This window comes from Paroedura picta, chromosome 3, assembly GCF_049243985.1.
Source record: "Paroedura picta isolate Pp20150507F chromosome 3, Ppicta_v3.0, whole genome shotgun sequence".
In the NCBI taxonomy this organism is placed as follows: Eukaryota; Metazoa; Chordata; class Lepidosauria; order Squamata; family Gekkonidae; genus Paroedura; species Paroedura picta.
The window spans coordinates 83024419-83047149 of record NC_135371.1 but is presented as its reverse complement, the minus strand read 5'-3'; the positions used below and the strand labels follow the sequence as shown (position 1 = coordinate 83047149).

The 22731-nt window shown below is 42.4% G+C and overlaps 1 protein-coding gene across 2 annotated transcripts in view; it reads right to left on the bottom strand.

Annotated features, from left to right (window-relative positions):
- Positions 1 to 984: 984 nt before the first annotated feature.
- PDGFRB (platelet derived growth factor receptor beta) overlaps positions 985 to 22731 on the bottom strand; it is a 162456-nt gene continuing 140709 nt past the window's right edge. For both annotated transcript variants that reach the window (XM_077326586.1, XM_077326587.1), the window contains 5 exons: positions 10740 to 10851; positions 9918 to 10017; positions 9701 to 9806; positions 8572 to 8816; positions 985 to 7432 (listed from right to left, as the gene is read on the bottom strand). In XM_077326586.1, coding sequence (XP_077182701.1) covers positions 7327 to 7432; positions 8572 to 8816; positions 9701 to 9806; positions 9918 to 10017; positions 10740 to 10851 — 669 coding nt within the window. In that variant the 3' untranslated portion in view covers positions 985 to 7326. The remainder of the gene's footprint in view (positions 7433 to 8571; positions 8817 to 9700; positions 9807 to 9917; positions 10018 to 10739; positions 10852 to 22731) is intronic.

Here is a 22731-nt window from a genome sequence, read left to right as displayed (position 1 = left end):
CATCATACATTTTAAAAAATCTTTTTGCTACATAAACCATCTTTCTGTAAGCTCAGAAGTTACACAAAGCTGATTAACATTCTTCTCTTCTACAATTAATTTCCAGTTCTAAAGAAATCTTAACCCACTGTTTCCAGAGAAAACGAAAAGGTTGCAAGCAGAAAACAGAAAATCAGATTGTAAGAAGCTCTTTTAATTTTAAAAATTTTTCTTTAAAAACACATACAAAAAGTTTACAGCATAAAAATAATATCTCACTGGTATAGGTGTGTTTTAATAAGAGAAATCTTAACATATACATGTAAACCTAAGATAGTGTTACATCTTTGGTACCTTAGTTCAAACATGTTCCTGCATTTCACCCCCATGATGGCTTCAAAAGGGTTTAAAAGAAAATAGATGGATTTTTGTTTCCATTCAGAGAGTCTTGCTGCAGGAAACAGTCCCTGGGAATTTGCTAAGATACAAGAACTCTTGCATTGGTCTGGAGCTCAGAGGGAAATAAAGGTTCACAGTGTTTTTGCAACAAAGCTTGGCTTAGTTGTGATAACCACTGAAATATGGAAGTTAGAAAGACACAAGAAAGTTAGATATGATAAGGGAAATGGGTAATGAAGCGTAGCTGTATTCTCAAAGTAGAGTTGCCAACCTTCAGGTGATACCTGCAGAAATCTCTTCCCCAGGAGAAAATGGCAGCTTTGAAGGGTGGATTTTATGGCATTATACCCTGCTGCAATCCCTCCCTTCCCTAGGCTCCACCCGTACATCTTCTGGAAGCAATCTGAAGCAAGTCCTATTCCTTTGAAAGGTAATTCTGGTAGCATGTTTAGGAGGGGAATAATGGTAGGCAATGCTATCAAACAAAACCCTTCAGCTTTATTAGAGAGTCATTATAAGAATATCCCCTTCTCACCGCGATAGTGTTTTTGTGGTAGTGGGCCAAATTGAAACCAGAGAACACATACTGCTCCACTGCTCTGTCTATATGGAGATTTGAGGCATATTGATTGATCCATTACTTAAAAGATTCCCAGGGTGTTTGGAGACCGACTGAGTCCATCCTCCAAAGCAGCCATTTCTCCAGGGAACTGACATCTCTGCCTGGCATCCCTACCTATGACACTATATCAGTCTTTTACAGAATGGTGCCTTAAACTAAATTAAGTCTAATAAATGAAGGAAATAGGGTGCTACCCTGAAGATTTTGCTAGGCAGGGATTGTATTTTATCAGCTTTAACTGTTACTTTTCACTTTATTTCCATTTGTCCTTCACTTTTTTGGTATTAAGGCCTACTTTCTGTATTGTACTTGTCATGTAGGTGCTGCTGAAAATGCAATAATTGTTTATATAGAAGGGTATCCATATGATTGTGCTACTTTAATTATGCTAGCTAATTTCCCTGAAAGAGGAAAATGCAACTTCACAAAATCAACATCTACGAAGATTGGTGCCACCAAGTTCCCTTTCTCAGTGGTAGCCCACTAACAGATAAATGCAATTAAGTTGAGTCTTCATAAAGTTCTACACATATGACTTCTTTTTTTCAAATCTTCATAAAGTTCTACACATATGACTTCTTTTTTGCAATTATATAGTTGCACTTAAACATTCCCTATAACTGGTGGAAGAGGGTTGGAATTGTTCAACTCCTTTGCTCACTCTTCAAGGGAAATTAGCAGAGAAAACCTGAAAGCTGTGTCTCTAACAAATTGGTGAAAAATGTTAAAAAGATGGAAAGTTTTCAAGAAAGGAAGAGTAACAACTGGAAACAGATGTCAGGCAACTGTAATCCAATTGCTAATAAAACTTCTTGGATGAGAATTGTGGTGTAAAATCCTTAGGAAGAAAACCCCAAAACAGTGACAACCAGGCACATAACATGAGCTCTTGATATACCTTCAGTACTTTTCTAGGGTGTTTGCAAATGCCATGGGGTAGGAAGACTCTGTCAAAAGCCATCCTAATGCAACCTAACTGAATGGAAAATCAATGGGAAACAGCCATCATGACTTATTTAGGATCACCAGTTCTCTGGGACAAGCCTCAGGCATTCCTGGAACATGCCTAAGAAACCACTTCAGAGCAAGGAAAATATTCTGTCTGTTCTGTGCCCATCATGGTGTTATGAATAAATACCATTAAACTTGTTTCATGAGACTATCAGTACCACAGTAGTAGTGAGACAAAAGGATCCTTCTTGTGTAAAACCTCAAGTAATGGCAAAAATTGCCTCCAAAGTAGAGCAAATCTGTGTTTTTTTAAAAAAAATGAAATACCTTTCTTTGCGTTGGTTTTCTCAAACTTAAGAAATTATAAGAGGTGTCCTATCTGTCCTGCCTGTCTTAACAGTGACTCATCTTGAGTAGAAGACTGGAGCTGTGGTTCATGCAGAGTTTTTATGGGTGCCGTAGCCTCAGAGGAGACCACAGGTCTTGTCCTAATTTCTTTCTTTCTGCATACCACCTGTTCTCCTTTGGTATATGGCGTTGCAATTGCTGTTTTAAATACTCATCAAAGTAAAGGCAAAATTTATTTTACTCAGTCTTCTTGTGTGAATGAGCAACTTGCCAAATGCAGATCATTGATTTGCATTATTTGAGCTTCTAAATGCTCTTTCTAAGCAATATGATACCAAAGAAGAGGGGAAGAGGTTCCTGTTGGACAAATTCTTGGGCCAGGTACAACCAGCTTGGTTCTTTCTGCATGCCATTAACCTGTACAGAGCCACTGTGATATCTACAGGCTTCAAAACTCAATGTGTGTGTAAAGTGTCATCAAGTCATGAACAAGTTATGGTGACTCCAGCAGGTGGCTTTCAAGGAAAGCGAAAAGCAGAGGTGGTCTGCCATTGCCTTCCTTTGCAGAGCTTTCCTTGGTGAAAGTTTTTCTTCTGAAAGTATAGATTCTGGTATTAAATTATCTGCCCATCCTAGAGAGCTGGTGAACGTGTAGGGTGAAGATTTACATGCCAACTGGCCAACTTCCATACAACTGCTTCATTGCACTCCTCTCCCCTACCCTTCAATCTGCAAAGGACCTGTGAGCCCTTGGAAAATAGACTCACTTATTGCAAATAAAGTCCACCGTGCTCTGGATTACATAGCAACAACAAATATAAAGCTCTGCACTAATATAATTCCCTTACTTAATAAACGCAACACAGAGGCTAAAAGTTGCATACATGTAACTCTCACAAGTATTTAGAGAAACACGTACACGTATATTTGAAAAAACAAACAAACACTCTATTATCTGACATTATGCCTCGGGCATAACTCTGGCTACCTAGTTGTAGTACTGGCTGTAGGAAGGTGCATATATTTGAACAAACATTGGACCAGCTGTAGAATATATAATATATGTTATATAAAGCTAGAGGGGATGAGGGGCCTAGGAAGATGACCAAATCTGTAAAAATGTCACATTCAGAGTGCAGGGATTTGGTTCTGACTCATCTCCAGCTTTGAAGAAATAACAACACAGTAACACAAAATCATACAAGCCAAAATGACAGCAAGGTAAATATACGTTATAGGGAAGGATCCTGGAAAAATGCTAAAATAAACATTGCACATAAAGCACAAGGCAAATGAGGATGCACTGCTTGACCTTCTCCTTTTTCTCATAGTAGACTTTCATTGCCAGTGTCAGGGTCTCACACATTCAGGTTTTGACCATTAATATGAAAGTCTGTAAACCAGAATCCACTGGGCCTGTTATAATCTGCAAACTGGTGCTTCAGAACTCAGAATGGAGGCCAGCACTCGAGGAAGAGCCCCTCCCCACCCACAGTACTTTATTGTCTGGGATGAGTGATTTTGGGAGTGCCTTTGTCTTCATCCTGGTGAGCGTGCTGTTATTTTGACTATCCAGTAGATGCAAAAGGAGCTCCTGTACTGAAAATACAGTACTGAACGATATTCTCATCTTGACTCTTTCCAGAGCCTGCTGTGCTAGCTACGCAAAAAGCTAGCTGGTGCTGCTTTATGAGTCCAGATGAGTCCTTACCATGAGTCTGGTGGAAGTCATTATCTGTGCAGTCTCATCAATATGTGAAACTGAAACAATTATTCTTTTCAGTGGAGCACAAGGCAAATCTGGCTGCTCATCCTTCTCAAGAAAGGCCACGCGTAGAGCACATCTGCCTGTTGGTTAGCTTTAGCTATTGTGCTTTTCAAATGCTGGATTCTATTTCAGGTTAATATGAAGCCTCTGACCTGGCTGGGGAAGTCTCTGAGTAGCATGGTGAAATATACTGGGCCCAGCAGAATATTTAAATCAGTTGGAAGAAGCACCATGCAAGTTTTCATTAACAAGAGAAACTCTCCAAGATTAACCTACCTGGGCTTAACATTTGGGAACGTACTATGATCAGAGCTTTACAAATTATGACGTATTGTCTTACATCCCCAAGATACCTCTGTGATATTGCTTCCCTGTAGCCTAAGGTTAGTAAAGCTGTTAGTAAAGCTGCTGTCCACAAAGTATGCTCTCAAGAACTGGTGGGAAAGTGCTTGAAAAGAGATCAACTCTGTATTAGCCATGACTTATCTTTTTTTGTTAAGCTATCAAAACACTAGCTTAAAAATGCTAGAAGTTACAATCACAGTAGGTGCAAATGCTGAGTTTCTGCAAAATGTTTTATTATTTCAGTAAATGGACTAGGGGGAAAGCCCCTTTCCAAAAATACATATAGAATCTAGCAGAATAGATGGTGTTAAAGTGTTCTTTTAAAAGAAAAACCTGAATTTGGAGACAGCTGTGTTCAGTTAGAATGCATTTTCAAAGAACAGAAGAGACAGTGGAGTCAGCTGTTTCTGAAAGGGAAGACTTTAGGAAAAAGCAGTTGCTGGCTCCTTCACAGAAGGTGAGGGCAGAGTTCAGTGTATACATTGTACTAAATGAGATGGGGAACGGAAGTGGCAGAATGCTGGACTGGACCACTTCATAGTGCATGAGTGTGTGCCATACAGGGTCCTGAATGTAATAAGCTCTCTGATTGTAATGAAACAGCACATCAAGGAGGACTATATTTCACCTTTCTCTCTGTTATGCTCCTGTATTAAATCCAGGGAACATTTTTGGTGGGGCTTTGGAGAAGCACTCTAAATAAGCACCTCTCCCTGTATCTAGTTTAGCACATAAGTCTGCTGCCACATTCTGCCTAATGTGGATCACACTTCCAGGACCTTTACGAGTTAAGTAGCTTACAATGGGGATCTTAGTTCTACCAGTTTAACCATTTGATTGGCGAAACTGTCACAAAGTTCCATAATTGATGGAAGACAAGGGCTGGTTCTGCACTTACTTTGTTTTTTCCATTGTCCATCCTGCTGAATACAAATCAATTTGAACCCAGGTCTTCCTTCTTGCTTTCCCCCAAATTGAAACAGAAAGCATTCTGCACTTGATTGGGGAAGCTTGGGGTGGGTGGGTGAAATCCTGCCAGCATTAAAGGAGTGTGCATTATTTCTTCTCTTTTGCATGAGCCTGCTTGTTTCTTTCTTTTTTTTTTCTTCAATGAGTGTGTGTGGGGGGGGGGGGGAGCTGCTGAGCAGAGCCAGCAGCAGCCTCACAGAATGAGGCAATTCTCTACTGAGAGAACTGTAGGATTCTGGAGCACAGCCACTTTCAAACAGATTCCAAAAGAAGGGCAAAAATAAATCTTGGAAGAAAAGTCTTGCAACCAGGAACCATGAAGTCTTTGAACAGATGCCCAGCCAATCAGGGACAAACTGCTTCGCTACCTCAGCAGGGAGGACATTAATCCGGCAAAATGCAGATCTACACTTTAATACTGGGAGCCCTCAAAGCAGCTTGATCAATTGCAGTGAGTTATATCCGCTCGCTCCTGGATATCGCAGGGAAAGGTAGAGTCACTGTGGATCAGTCATGCATGGTGCAGAAGGAAAATTTAAAGCACCCAAAATCAAAATAGAAATTGAATACAGTGCAGGAGGAGGGATTTATTCAATCTGGGAGAGGATAAAAAGCTCTGTGCAGACTCGACTAAGGAAGAGAAAGTGAAAGTGAAAGAGGAGAAAGGCTTCCAAAATACTATTTCCGCCACATTTTTCTTACCAAGACAGTTTATTCTACAGCTGATACTCTGCGTTTCATGAAAGTGACACCGATAGGACCTGCATCACGCTTGAGATGCCCTCTCCACTGAAAGGGCTTACCACCAATTGCTGATATTAATGATTCTCCAACATGAAGCAAAGAGAATTCCGACAGCCAGGCAATCAGCCGTTTCTCACAAGGTGTACTGGCATATGGGGATTAATTTAATTGCCATTTCCCCTTTTCATACTGGCCTTTGGTAGATCTTGCTTCCTTTAAATGAGTGATCTGGTGGGGTCAGAATTCAAAGAACTGTGGCAATGGGGTGCCCTTTTATTGCCACAGCTTATACATTATCTGTCAGTTTCCATTTCTTTTTATGCTCTTTCATAATAATGAAATATTTTAGTTCTTGACTATCACAGATCTTTGCAGCGTAAACCAAATTGTAGCCTGTCTCCATGGCTACTTACAGTTGTATCATTTTTTTTGTCGTGCTAGGCCCATGACAGATGCATTGGAGAACCTACAAAATGAAATGTCACACTCAGCCCAAATGCCCAAGCTTGCTCCTTGGGGTTGTCATAAGAATTCTACTCATGCTACCATCTGTAATGGAGAATCCAGTCTATGTGTGCATGCTGGCTGAGAAGCAAAAACAAAACAAAATGTTGTCCTTCCATCCATTCACACTTACAGGGTATGTTTTCAAAGCTATGACATTACTGCAGTAATCTGAGAGGCAATTCCTTGAACAGCTGTTGGTCTTAAAAATAAATTTGTAGTACAGAAAATACAAAAAAACAAGTAGATTGAAGAACGGCATTCCCCCAAGAGAAGCCCTGTTGGCTTTTTTTGTTTTTTGGATGATTATAATGGGAGATTTACCTTCGTATGTGAATCCTGGCTTTATCTGTTCATTCCTCTCTCTTGAAGAGGTGATGGAAAGTTAGATTTCACTCATAGTTTTATGATACACTATGTTTATGTTGCAGAATATGAATGAAAAATGAATTGTGTTAATATGAAAACAGTTTCATTTTAAAAATTCAAGAGGCCGTACAATCTATCATCAATACACATTTCTACCATGTTGATCTGTTCTTTACCTGGTGAGTGTGCATGTACTTTCGGCCACATGTTACCATTAATAATTTTTGCTTTGGATTGAAGAGAAATAACGCTTAGGTTATGTAGTGATGAAGGAGAGGGGTGTGCCAGTTCATCATAGGAATTCCCCCTCTTGTGAGCCCTTAAAACCCTAGCAGTTTGTCTGCATTTCTGGCGCCTGTTCCTCTTCCTGCTGTGGGACCAGTGGACTGTCACAGGATATAGTAGATGATGTGTTTGCTTCATTCAGTGTGGAGCTAAAGAGGAAAATGAAACAGTCAGAATTCAGATTCTGCACTACTGAAGAGGTCTCTCTATAAAGACATAGTTGAGTCCTACATTCGCAACCTTGGGGTCCCAACCCCATTTGGAGTCGCCTGGCTCCTTCCACGGGGTTGCCAGCTGTGGCGGTGGCGGCAGCCGGCGGCAGGTGGTGGGTGGAGGCTTGCAGCGCGCCCGGCACCACAAGTGCCGGCTATTCGCTACCAAAGGAGCCAGTATGTCTGCAGCTCAGGCGTGAGGTAAAGAGGCCGGAGCCCAGCACGTGGCGCTATTTAAGGTAGCGCTGCTGGCCCCGCTCCTACACATGCTGGGTGCACTGTTGCTTGCCGGACGCCCGGCGCTGCAACAGCGAGACGGCCATGCTGCATCCTCCCTGCCCACCCTCCTTCCCACCAAATGGGAGCTCCGGTAAGTCTTTGCCGCCAAAGGAGTCTGCAGGTGACCCCAACTGTGGTGGCGGGTGGAGGCGACAGAGCCATGGCACTGGCCACCTCGATGCCACCTCCAGACTGTTGTGTGTCAGAAGACACATTCATATTTCTACTCTCCATTATTTTCACATCAACAGAGTGTACAAAATGTGTCTTTCCCTTTCAGGAAGCCTGCAGTTGAGGAGTGAAGAAGAAGAAGAAGAGTTGGTTCTTATATGCCGCTTTTCCCTACCCGAAGGAGGCTCAAAGCGGCTTACAGTCGCCTTACCATTCCTCTACCCACAACAGACACCCTGTGAGGTGGGTGAGGCTGAGAGAGCCCTGATATCACTGCTTGGTCAGAACAGTTTTATCAGTGCCGTGGCGAGCCCAAGGTCACCCAGCTGGTTGCATGTGGGGGACCGCAGATTCAAACCTGGCATGCCAGATTAGAAGTCCGCACTCCTAATCACTACACCAAACTGGCTCTCTAAATAAAAATTAAATTGTATATTCTTTATGTTATAAAAGGTCTGCATGAAGACATGATATAATCTTATTTTGTTACAGTTCACGGATGAAGTAAAAACAAAAACAAGGCTGTTTTACCTAGGAACTCGTTCTGTTTATAACAGTTTATATTGTTTGAGTAAATTCTCTAATGTTGCAACAGGAGGCAGATTAGAGACATTCTAGTTTGGTACCTTGCCCGGCTGCTGGAAGCCTCCTGTGGTGAATCATTGGCTCCTTCAGGTTTAGGGTCAGGCAATGGAATGATATAATCATTGTCCACTCCATTCTGCTCAACAGTTGTATAGAGGACAGAACCTGAATTGGCTGTGTAGTTAGCATCAAATGTGGTATTGTTGAGTCCTATATTTCTTGGCCTTGTGCGGACAACAGCAGGATGGTCACTCTTCATGAATTCCTCATTGACTTGTTGGTACCTCTGTTCTCATATAAAGCAGAGAGAACAGAAATGGCTTGTAGGTATACAAAAGCCACATGGAACATTTCTGAACCCTCATTCATAAACAGGAAGCTTCAGATATACACAGTAACAAGTTCTTGGTGCCAGTGTAGTAAATACTGTCACATTATAGAATTTGTATTACGTTTAACTTTTGTTTTTTTGCTTGCAATCAAAATTATTACTAGACTAAGGTTCCAACTCTAAATATTCTTCCTTAAAAGTATGGCACTTAGCTACTTGTCTTAATAATGCCTAGCTATAGAGCAGTGGTTCCCAAATTGTTTTGATTGCCGCCCCCGTGGCTTCCAGCCCCCTTCCCCCACATACAATCACACAGCTCTTTCTGGTGTTAGGTTTACTGCAAATTCAAAACACACTATATTTCCTATCTTCTACAGACCCCAGACCATAAACAGAACATTGAACAAATACAAACATAAAATTAAAAGCCTGTTTGGACCTGGCATATAAAAGTAAGGCAGGAGAAGGCACTCCAAAGGTGCGGTGCCACGACTGAAAATGGCCTGTTTGTAGCTGCCACCAACTTTACTACTTGTAAATGATCAGCTTTAGAGGATCATGAACAAACTAATATTTGCAGTCTTAACACACCTTAATTGTATCTAACTTGTGCATGGCTTTTCTGAGAATTTTTAATTTGTAATTTTAAGAAGTGACTTTCTAGTTTATAAGTTTGCAGAAATGCACCTGATGTTATAATGTTGTTTCCAGAGTAAAAAGGGTATACACATAAACAGCAAAACAGGGCAGAAAAGGCTTGGCTTGGATGTGGCATGATTTTTACCAACAGGGGTAAGAAGAACAGTACAGCTCTATCCTTTCAGCTATCCATGTTCTACCTTCTTATATGAGTCTGCCAGCAGATTCCCCATGAGCACCACCAGCTGAGAGAAAGAAGGCCGGATTTCAAATTTTTCTTCCCAACATTTCTGCATGATCTCATAGCTGAAGAGACATGAAAGAAATAACAACACTATGTTCAGGAAATGCTGTACTGGAAGAAATAGGGGCATTTTTCCCTTGTAGGAAAGGCAAACACATACTGTAAATACTCACATCTCATTAGATGCATGTGTAGGCTTGGCCATCCGATAGCCATGTTTGATGGCATTATAGAATTGTTCATTCATGGGCAATTCAGGGTATGGAGTCCCACCTAGAAGTTAAAAAGAAAGTTAGCAAGAAAGCTTCTTATGCTGCAAACCAGTATCAAACGTCAAACCCACCAAATCCAGCCACATTTCTTAGCACAAATAGCCATGGCAAATGTTCACTCCTGATGAAGGACTCTAGAGAGCCAGCTCGGTGTAGTGGTTAGGAGTACAGACTTCTAATCTAGCGAGCCGGGAAAGAAATATAAATATAAATATAAATATAAATATAAATATAAATATAAATATAAATATAAATATAAATATAAATATAAATATAAATATAAATATAAATATAAATATAAATATAAATATAAATATAAATATAAATATAAATATAAATATAAATATAAATATAAATATAAATATAAATATAACAACAACAACAACAACAACAACAACAACAACAACAACAACCACCACCACCACAAAACCTACTTCATAGGATTTCTGTTGTGGGAGAGGAAAGGGAAGGCGACTGTAAGCCAATTTGAGCCTCCTTCGGGTAGAGAAAAGCGGTATATAAAAACCAGCTCTTCTTGTTCTTCTTCTTGTTCTTTTTCTTCTAGATGGTGGTCAATGTACTTATAGAAGGAGTAGCACTAAGAAGGCCATTTATTTATGTAGACTGTATCAGGCCACCCAGGATATTTTTATATTGCACAAAAGAAATCTGAGAAATACCATTTCAAATTATGCTGAGTGATGTGAGACCAGTGATGCTTACCCAGAGTGAATATTTCCCAGAGAAGGATCCCAAACGACCACACATCACTCAAAGTAGTGTACAGGTTATTAAAGATGCTCTCAGGTGCCATCCATTTCAAAGGCAAGAAAGTCTGAATGGAAAGACACAGAAAAAATGCTTTATCAAGGCATTTGTCAAGAGTTCTCCCTTCAGTCTGCAAGCATGAAGAGAGCAATTACTTTTTTTCAGTAAAGAACCTGATCCCCACCTATGAACATAAGGTGCTGTTTTCACCATTACTCAGTAGAATGCACCCAAAGGACCTGCATTTTCACTAGGACTTCACTGGTTCTACCATTGAGAAGTCATCCTGACTTATTTAATCTAAGGAACAGCTTGCAAGCGGAGGGGGTGAGCAAGGCAAGGCGAGGCCTCTTTTCCTCTGTGGGATGGGGTGGAAAGTGCCACAACCTGCAGAGAGGGCTGGGGGCAAGGCTTAACCCCCCCCCCCGGTTGAGGGAGGGGGAATCCGGAGCTGGCATGGTTGAAGCACGTGCACTTCGAGCACTTCCAGACGACCTCTGCCACCAGTCCAGTGCCTTGCCCAAAGGGAGGGCAGAAGAAGGATACGCCCACCACAGAGAACCCGCATGCCTGGAGCTGGGGTGGGGCCGGCTATGAGAGGAGTTGTAGTGATGTTTGCATGCACATGTGCCAGCCACCCTGCAGAAGTTTCTGGCCCGACAGACACTTTGAAGCGCCCGCTCCCTGGCCATTGGAGAATGGTCCTGGATTTGGCCTCAGAGAGGCAGGCAGGGAGCTGGCCAGGTCAACCACAGCGGGTCTCTACACATGCTCGGGGAGACTCTGACTCTCTGGGGGTGGAGCAAGATATCATCATATGTGCATCACGCTTATAAGTTGCTTCTTCTCTCTCCTTCCCTGCTGTTCGTTCTCTCTCTCTCATATTGTTTCTCCTAAACTGGAGGTTGGCAATCCAGGTGCCCACGCTCCCACCCCAGCCAAGATGTTCCACATAGATTTTCTGTGAGAATCACATCCTCACATCAATTTTTAATTTATTTTTTGATTTATTGACCGCCATTCCTGGAGCATGCCAGCGTGTGTGGTTTGCAAAATCACAATAAAACAAGAATAAAACACATTCTCCCAGTGGCCCAAACCAGTATGCACCACCCATCAACCTCATGAGGTTGTCCAGATGGTGGGGCATTTAGGACCATAGAAGCCATTAAGGGCCATTGAAGGAGGGAACCAGATCTTCCACAGCCTGGCCTCAACCAAATGCCTGGCAGAAGAGATCCATCTTGCAGGCTCTGCGGAACTGTGATAGTTCTGTCATGGCTCTCAGCTCTTCCAGGAGCTCATTCTACCAAGCTGGGGCCAGGATCGAAAAGGCCATTAGCTAGGAGTAGCTGCGGTTAATATGACTTTAAACTCTGTCCAAGAGAAAAGTATTTATTTATATGAAGTTTGTCTGAAACACTAATAATTTGACAAACCAGCAGGCGAAACGCGTTGGGACTTGTATGAAGAATTAAAAAACAACTGAAACTGAAGAGAGATTACTCTATTTATATATTTATTATTGCCATATTGGTGTCCCAGTGCATCTGTACTATTCCATATTTGTTTCTTCACATTGTTGCTTCAGCACTGGTTGGACATGGACCCTCCAAGATGAACTAGTGAGGACCCTAGCAGCTGCATTCTATACCAACTTTAATTTTGGGGTCAGGGACAGGGGAAGGCCTGCATAGAGTGAATTACAGAAGTTTAATCTGGAAGTGATTGTTTTCTGGATCACTGTGGTCAAGTGTTCTGAGGACAGGTTGGGCGCTAGTAGCCTAGCTTGGCGCAGATGGTAAAACGCCCCTTGGGCTACCCTCGCGATCTATGCCTCCATAGATAAGGAGGCGTCAAAGATCACCCCCAATTTTCTGGGGTGAGCTGCACCCCATCCAGGGAGGGGGCATTCTTTCTGATCTTACCCCCTTCTACTCCACAGGACCTCCTTCTTGGAGGGGCTGAGTTTCAGGAAACCCTGCCTGAGCCAGCCAGACACTGCTTCCAAACATTTGACAAACGTATCCGGGGGGTGGTGGGGTGGGGTAGCATGACTGGCCGTCCATCAGGAGATAGAGTTGGGTGTCATCCGCATATTGGTGACAACCCAGCCTGATACTCCAGAACAGCTATGTCAGATGGTGCATAAAGATGTTAAAGAGCGTGGGGAAGAGTATAGCTCCCTGTGGCACTCCACAAGAGAGCGCGAAGAGATGTGACAACTCTTCCCCCACTACTACACTTTGTGTCTGGTTTTGGAGAAAGAAGATCAGTCGCTATAAGGCCATCCCCAAATCCTCACTCCAGCAAGGTGGTGGGCTAAGAAATCATGGTTGACCACAGTTCTAGAAGCACAAGGATAGCCGGACTGCCTTGATCCAGCTGGTGATGGAGATCATCCATCAAGGCGACCAGCACAGTCTCCACACGTGGCTATGATAGAAGCCCGAATGATATGGATCAAGTACTGAAGTGTCCTCCAAGAATGACAGGAGCTGGCCCGCAGCAGCCTTATCAACTGCCTTACCCAGAAACGCAAGATGCGAGACCGGGTGGTAGCTGGCGAGGTCCTGTGGATCCAGCAATGTTTTTTTTTTTTCCAGTAGAGGGCAAAACACTGCCTCCTTTAACCCCTGAGGAAATTCCCCAGATGACAGGGAGAGATTAACAATGTCCCTCAAGGGGCCCCCTATCTGCTGCTCACCCCATTTGAGCGGCCACGATGGGTAGGGATCCAGGTGGCAAGTTGTTGCCCTTACTGAGCATAGCAGCTTGTCTACTTCAGTTGAAGAGAGCTGCCTGAAGCGATCAAACATAATCTCCTGCAACAGCCAGTTTTTCAGTTCATGTTCTGTATCAGTAGTGGCAGGAAGGTCACGGCGGAGTGACATGTCTTTATTTGCAAAAAAGTTCACTAATGCCTCTCAGCTCAAATCCAATTGGCGATTATTTTCGTACCCTTCCTTGAGGGCGGTAAGAGACCTAACCACCCTAAATAATTGTGCTGGGCAAGAGCTAGCAGATGCTATTTCAGTAGCATAAAACTCATGTTTCGCCACCAGCACCACTCATCTCATACGTCTTCATAAGCGTGCGGTTGGATGTTCTTGTGGCTTCCTCCACAATCACTCTAGCTGTCTCACTTCCCTCTTCCTCACATGCAGCTCCTGGGAGTACCAGGGGGCCTACTTGAGGTGAGGGTGGAGAGGGCATTGGGAAGTGATCTACCAGGGAATATTCAGCCTGGAGAAGAGGAGATTGAGAAGGGACATGATTGCTATCTTTAAGTATTGGAGGAGGGCAGGCAAAGGTTTCTGTTGACAGTAGAGGATAGTAATGGCTTTAAACTTCTATATTGGCTAAATATTGGGGGGAAATTCAAAATCAGAGTAGTTCAGCAGTGGAATCAGGTGCCTAAAGAGGTGGTGAGCTCTCCCTCTGGCAGTCTTTAAGCACCAGGGGGTGATTTAGGCTGATCCTGCATTGAACAGTGGGTTGGACTAGATGGTCTGGATGACCCCTTCCAACTCTATGATTTTATAATTTCTAGAGCATTGCCCCCAACAGTGGCTAGTTGAGGTATGTAAACATTAATGGGTTATGACTTAGACTGAGCTTTAAAGAGGGTTGTAGTTGAAAGTTCAATGAAAATGTTGACTCAGTGGGGGGCAGCATCCAAAAAGGCAAATTCTGTACTAGGAATTATTAGGAAAGGGGTTGAAAATAAAAGAATGAAAATGATAATTCTCTTTTGTAGAGCTATGGTATTGCCCCGTATACTGTTCAGATTGGCGCATCTCAAAAAGGACATTGAGGAACTGGAACTAGTACAGAAGAGGACAATAAAGATGATTCAGAAGTTGAAGCACCTCTTATATGAGGAACAGTTGAAGAGTCAGGGACTTTTCAGTGTGCAAAAAAGAAGAAGGCTAAGATTAAATAAATAAAATTGTGGAATTGCCTATGCTGTGTTGGCTATGAATATAGAAGGATTTAAAAAGGCAATTGGATAGAATCATAGAAGAGAGGTCTTTCAGTGGCTCCTACCAACACTGAAGGATCTTCCATAATATACAGGTAACAAACATCTGAATAGCTGTGCTGGAAATAACATCAGGGGAGGCCTTGGCCTCTGTGCCCTGTTTGCTGGTCCATCAGGGTTGAGTGTTTTGAGAAATGGTATACTGGCCCAATGGTGATACAGCAAGGTTCTTTTTACATTCTTATAACATCCAGTTTCCTCCTGAGAAACTCTCAAGGCATGAAAAACCAAATGGCTAGATAGGAATATCCCCGCTTATTAAAGGTTCACAGCTGGAAGAACAAGTCACAAATTCCACCTCTGAGACACCCCCTCAAAATGAAAGGAATAATGACATTAATGGAAAATCTCTACCCATAGGGAATCCGCAGCAAAAGCAACGACACCTTACGAAAAGTGTTAACTTCCAGTTAAATGGACTTACATAACAATGAAACAGGGTACTATTCCACTTGATTTAAAAAAGCAAATATTTTATTAGTCTAAAATAGGGAGATCAAAGCCACATATGCAGACTTCAGGAAGAACGGGCACCATGAACAAATCCATTTCCCTCACTCCCTGTACAATAGGGATTTGGAAAGAAGGTGATCTGATATATACATTGGGCTTGCATCTTTAGTTGTGGTTGGGAGACATCAAGAAGATAAGGCAGGCCTGGAAGTGCTGGTGTAATATGTTCCTGGCAATCCCTATCTGAAAGAGAACCACCAAGTTTTGCATCTGTTGAAACTTCCAGGCAATCATACATAAGAGTAGCAGCATGTGGAATTCAAGGTAACCTCCAACCAGTTAGATATTGGCTAAACAAATGCAACTTCCTGGCCTCCCAGCAGGGTAGGCCACACCCAGATAACTTACTGAGACCCCCACCTCAGGGAGTCCCGCACGCAGATGGGCCTCCCGGTCAACAGGCTCCCTACCGAGCATAACCACGACTGCGACAATGAAATTCCCATAACTGAAAACAGGAAGGGTGGGAGGGTGTCTGTTCCAGGTGGCAGCTGACGTGAAGAGGATGAAAGCGTGTGCACTCGGCCTACTTAGGGTGTTGCAGCAAGATAAAAACAACCTTTCCCTTTCATAATTTCTCTCCCATCTTTCATACGTTTCTCATTCATTCCTGCCTCCCTTCACCTAATTTTTCTGTGCCATCCATTTACAAGACCTTCTCATTCCTATGCTGCTTGGTGACAGAACATATTTAAGAGTATTATAGTAACAAAACTTTGTTAATGTTATGAACAAAAGGCACTGGGTTGTCTGGGCACTGTACATTGGACTGGTTCTGCTGAACTTCCAACCTCCACCCTTGAACTTCAGGAGCTTGGCATCAGCTGGAATTGCAACATTGGCACTGAGGTCTGCTGGGCTTGCAAAAATGCTCCTCCCTTCAGTTTCTACTGCAGAGACTCTCTGGTTTGAGTTTGTTGTTGTTAGGTGCGAAGTCGTGTCCGACCCATCGCGACTCCATGGACAATGATCAAACCTGGATTTCCCAGATTCTAGTCTGACATTTTAAGCCCTATACCATGCTGGCTTTCATGGTGGAACAGTGTGTTGGAATTTGAATTTTTTAACTGACATTTTAATATATACGAAATTACATAAAATAATTTTTCACTGACTGTATTTCTTTTCTAAAAACTGTGGAGAAGGTGCCAGAAAAGCCTGGAACCCAGTGTACTCTAACTTTAAATAATATCAAATAACAATCTTTACAGTGTGAATATCTCCTTATTGATGAAAATAGGAAAAAATACTTTATCAAATTTTATACAGCAGAATGCTTATTTTAACCATAATATTTTTACAGCAGACGATTTGTTAACAACTGAATTCAGAAGTACAATGTTCAAAACTAATGTCCTTACATACGCTTTTTAACAAATATAATTTGCTAGTTTGTTACAGAAGCATAGCACAGGCAATATTTGATTGAAGGAATCATAGTGAAGGGTCGTGGCAACAGGAGGCTAGCTATATTCCTTGTTTCACCAGTCTTTTTACAAGAAGGCTTTTGGGAGCCACTATAAACAGAAGTGCATATAAATACTCATGCAATCCAAAAGTGACCTGCGCTTGTTAACAAGCTTGTTAAGGTGTCATTGGGGGCTTTGTGTCTCGCTCTTAAGAATTTCTTTAGAATTTAGTTTGAACTATGGTTGAAACTTTGATACTAAAGCTCAGGTCACATTATAACTACATACCTTGCATATTCTAACAGTTTTCTGCCTCACAGAAAATCTGCCCTGGAGGTCTAGGACTGGAGGGCAGGTAAGGATCTTGCTTATTATCAGCCCTTACCCACACAGTAGTTTTGCTATGGGGATGAACTTTAGAAGTTGGAGAGTAAGATACCCATGTTGCTGTTTCTGAAGAAGAAAAGAGAAATCGGATTGTCTAAACCCAGAAGCACTGGAATTTTGCCTCCTAGTGAAACTAGGATATTGGGCTGCAGTTGGAGATTAGGTAATGGACAAGCTACTTTCCTGCTTCGAACTCCAGCTGTTTTTTAAAAGCCACAATATTATTTATCATCTTCATAAAAAACAATCTACCTTTTTACATCATAACACCTGAAAACTAAGCCTACTCACAACAAAATGTTATGGATTGTTTTTAACCTGCTCTCCATCAGGTCCATAATTCACGTCCTAGGCTGTTTCTTCCATACAGAGATACATTTTAAAAGAACATGAGAAAAAAGTTAACATAAAATCTGCACTATTTTTTTGCGGATCTCTGTTTTATATGGTCTTGATGTGAATGAGAAGCCATGAAAAAGGATGGCTATATCCGTCTTGCCCGTTCCAGTTCCTGTGTTTGTCTCCTCATTCCATCCCAGTCTTATGTTTTGTATGCTAACCTAGTCTGGTTCTGTTTTTCTCTCCTCCTTCAGCAGCTTGCATGCTGAGATCCCCTCACTGTTCCCCTAGGTTTAGTGGGTTTACTTGCACAACCAGCATCAAAAAATAATCTCCCGGAAGGATTGCAATTGGTCAAAGTTTCAATTCCTGTTTTTCTGGAAGAGTGACAGAGTGAGGAAAACTCAACATGTATTCTGCTTGCAGCCCTGAAGAATGATTCATAGGGAGAACTTGGTTAAATGGTTTTACCTTCTGAACTATTAAGGCAATGGCAAAATAGCCCAAATAAGGCATTTGAGTATTTATGGCAACTGTAGAGTCCTGTATGTGACCCTATATGAATCCATATTTCAGTTTCAATAAAACCCCAAATTCTACCCCATAGTAGCTGCATGTTGCAGATGTCACTCTCACTGAATGGAATCCTTCCTCGCATTTTGGAAGGCACATAAGGCCATTTTATGTGTGAAACCCTTCTTCTGAGGACTTGGATTTTAACTGTCATTGAGACAAGGAAAGCTTTTATTTGACAACATGTATTAACTGCTGTGCAAACCTGGGTTTTATTTTTGTGCATATTGCAAGCTTCTCTGAGTTATTTGAAAACATGGGGTAAAAACAAATAAATCATATGAAGGTTTCTTAAAATTTGGGCAAGATCATACTGGCAGTATTAGGCAAATAAGGCTGATTGATTGATTATACTTGTAGTTATGATGGGAAGTGCCATCAGGTTGCAGCTGACCTATGTAGGGCAAGAGACAAACAGAAGTGGCTTCCCACTGCCGCCTTTCAGCTGCAACCCTGGACTTCCTGGGTGGTTTCCTATCCAAGTATTAACCCAGACACACACTGCTTAGCTTCTGAGATCTGATGCAATCTGTATATACTGGCCTATCCAGGTCAGGGTGCAGTTATCATAGTGGCACTCAAATGCCAAAGGGCTGCAATATGAAAAAATGAAAAAATAATTTGCTTACTTGTGATGAGTATTCAAAGGGATATTCTGCATAGATCCATGTATGAAAATGTGCCTGCCAAGAACACAGTGAAGACCTTCCAAAAAGGCCTATAAGATTAGGAATGCTCCCCTCTCCTGTGTGCAATAGCATTCTACACATGGGACAGCCCCCATCTTTCCTCTTGGACTGCCTTAACAACAATGTCTGCTCAGTGAGATCCTTTCTGTGCAGGGAGACAATTTCCCACCATGGGGTGGATGAGGCCACATCACAGATTTATACAGGGGCATTATGATATCGGCTGATTTGTTTTCACTCTCCTTCCTAGTAAACCTCAGCATAGAATTTGCCTTTTTTATTGCATCTTCACACTGAGTTGACATCTTTAGTGAGTTATCTACCACAACTCCAAGATCTCTCTCCTGGTCAGGTACTGCCAGTTTGGACCCCATCAATGTATATTTATAGTTAGGCTGTTTAGCTCCATCTGCACTTGCCCATGTCCAGCCTCATTTGTCTCAATGACAACCACTCACCCAGCCTTGGCAAATCCCTCCAAAGTACCTTACAGTCTTCCCTGGTTCTCAAAACAACCGTGAACAACTTAGTCTCATCTGCAAATTTAACCACTGCTTAATCCCAACTTCAAATAATTAATGAACAAGTTAAAAAGCACCAGACCTAGCATTGAGCCCCATTTCTGGCACCCTCTCCACCAAACCTAGCACTGAGCCCCACTATTTACATTTTTCCACTGTGAAAACTGCTCATTTATATTCACTCTTTATTCATTAACCAAGTTTTAATCCACAAGAGGACTTGTCCTCTTATCCCATGACTGGAGAGCCAGTTTGGTGTAGTGGTTAGGAGTGTGGACTTCTAATATGGCATGCTGGGTTCGATTCTGCACTCCCCCACATGCAGCCAGCTGGGAGACCTTGGGCTCACCATGGCACTGATAAAACTGTTCTGACCGAGCAGTGATATCAGGGCTCTCTCAGCCTGACCCACCCCACAGGGTGTCTGTTGGGGGGAGAGGAATGGGAAGGCGACTGTAAGCCGCTTTGAGCCTCCTTCGGGTAGGGAAAAGCGGCATATAAGGACCAACTCTTCTTCTTCTTCTTAACTTAGGGGCCTTTGATGAGGAACTTTATCAAAAGCTAGATGGCCTGTATGGACCCTTCCAACTCTATGATTCTATGATTTTATGATTCTATGATTTTATGTCTTCTATGAGATTGAAATAGCCTGGTTAGTAATGCCACACTGAAGACTTTCAGCAAGCCTCCTGACCCTTTAAGTCTTTCTGACGGGACTCTATGCAACATACCTTTAAGTCTGTGAAGCTCAGCTTTCCTGAAGTCCAGTCTATACATACGACTACGTAAAGGTTTTCTCTTTCCCACGATTGAAAATTCCAAAAGCACATGGTCACTGCTACCAAGTGTGCCCACTACTTCCACCTCATCTACCAGTTCTTCCCTACTGATGAGAATCAAGTCTAAAATAGCAGAGCCCCTGGTTCCCCTCTCTACTTTCTGGGAAATGAAGCTGTCGGCAAGACAAGTTAAGAATTTAACGGAGTTTGCATTCTTAGCAGAGTTGGTCTTCCAACAGATATCTGGATAATTGAAATCACCCATGACCACTGTTTCCCCCTTTTTTGAAAATTGTGTAATTTGTTCTAGTAGTATCTCATTCAAGCCCCCTCTCTGACTGGTTTGGTGGTCTATAGCAGACACCCACAATAATACCACTCTCATTTCACAGAATCACAGAATCATGGAAGGGGCCATACAGGCCATCTAGTCCAACCCCCTACTCAACGCAGGATCAGCCTAAAGCATCCTAAAGCATCCAAGAAAAGTGAGTATCCAACCTTTGCTTGAAGAATGCCAGTGAGGGGGAGCTCACCAACTCCTTAGGCAGCCTATTCCACTGCTGATAATTTTTTTCCTGATATCTAGCCTATATTGTTATACTTGTAGTTTAAATCCATTACTGTGCATCCTTTCCTCTGCAGCCAACAGAAAGAGCATCCTGTCCTCCTCCAAGTGACATTTCCTACTCCTTTTATATATACCCAAATACACTCAACTGAACTTTCATGCTCGGGTACCTGTATTTCTTCACAAGTATAAAGATTCCTAACATATATTGCTACACCTCTCCCCTTCTTTTCTTGCTGTCCCTTCTGAATAGATTGTACCCCTCAATTTTAGTATTACAATTGTGAGTATTATCCCACCAAGTGTCTGTGATTCCTATTAGGTCATAGCCCCCTTCCTCTATTATGACTACTAGTTCCTCCTGCTTGTTTCCCATACTCTGTGCATTAGTGTAGAGACATCATAGTCATCCTTTCTATGCCTCATGGTTTTGGTTTTTGAACTTCCTTGTAAGCTAGTAGTTCTCTGCTTATGTAACATAGATTTGAGATCTTCTCATCTTCAGATCTTGCCATCACAACAAGTTTTGAATTTATGTCTCGCTCCCCCTATGTGTCTAGTTTAAAGCCCTCTTCACCAGGTGTGCAAGGGTTCTCTGAAAAATACTTTTTCCGCTCCTCATATTGACATCATAGACCATGATCCAGAAATCCAAATTGTTCCTGTCGACACCATTGACATAGCCAGTCATTTACTTGCATAATTTTTCTCTCTCTTCCTATGTCTCGGCCACTTACAGGAAGAACTGATGAAAACACAACCTGTGCTCCCAGGTACTTTACCTTTCCCCCCCAAGATCCACAAAGTCTTTTTAAATATGTTCCATGTTCTGCTGGGTATTATTATTTGTTCCTACATGGATGAGAAGGAAGGTTCTGTCACATCCTTGATGTGTGCACCAGTTAGGCATCAGACCTCTCGAGACAACAAGTCTGGTCTACACACTTCGGCCTTAGCAAGGAATCCCCAATTACCAGTACCTGTTTCTTTGTACCCTTGGGAGCAGAACTAAAACTTTTTCTTGTCGGGGGCTGTGAAGTGTTTCCTGAGCTTTGTGGGGTCGGCGGGGGAGAAGACCTAGAACTCCCACCTGTGGGCGACTGTGACTTTTTTCCTGGTCTACGTTGGGGCTTGTTCTTCATGGGGGGTTGCACATGCCCCTGGGTTCCTGAATCAACCTCTTCAGGCAGACCTTGTAACCGATTGCTGAGCATCAGTGGGTCAGACCTTTTCCTTATTCTTCTACGCCTATGTGTAACATTCTTCCAATTATTACCCTCCTGTATTAGGTGCTCCTGATTTTGTTTTGATAGATTTCCCTCCTTCTGCAGTGTAATCAATCGTTTCTCTAATTCCCGGACCTTCTCCTCCAGCAGAGCCACTAATTTGCACTTGCTGCATTTGTAAAAATTGTCCCCCTGAGGTAAAAAGACAAACACTCCGCATGTCACTATGCAAACTTCTTCAGTCTTCATGCCACTTTGATCCATCTGAACTGCTCCACAAACAGTCCTACACTTCACTGAAACCTTTGGCTTGATCCTCAGGTGAAAAGCCAACAGCCAAGAGTCCCTTAGCTCTTATCTCCTCACAGAGTATTATGTTTTAATCCAGACCCCAAGAGTCGTTTGGGTTTTGTTTGGGTTGTGGTCCTCCAAAGCACTGCCTTCCTCTGGGAAGCAAGAGGCTTTTATAGCACAAAGGCCTACTCAGCAGAGGGAGGAGCTAGCAGTCAGCTCCTGAGTCAGCTCCTGAGATAATGTTCTCCTTCTCCTAGCTCCTCCAAAGCACTGTCTAATTATTGATTTGCATTTTTTTGTCAGAGCCTGTGGTCCCTCATGTTCAATTCATTGGGGCAGACTTTCAACTTTTAAAAAGAAATCTCTTCACTTTTCATAGCTTTCTTGATTAACCACGCAGGCCTTCTTTTCAACTTGGCAGTGCCTTTCCTAACCTATGTAATGCATTCTATTTGGACTTTAATTAGTGTGGTCCTAAATAACTTTCACCATGAATCAAGGCAAGCTGAAGGCAAGCTGGACGTGGTCAAACAAGAAATGACAAGACTGAACATCGACATTTTAGGAATCAGTGAACTAAAATGGACAGGAATGGGTGAAT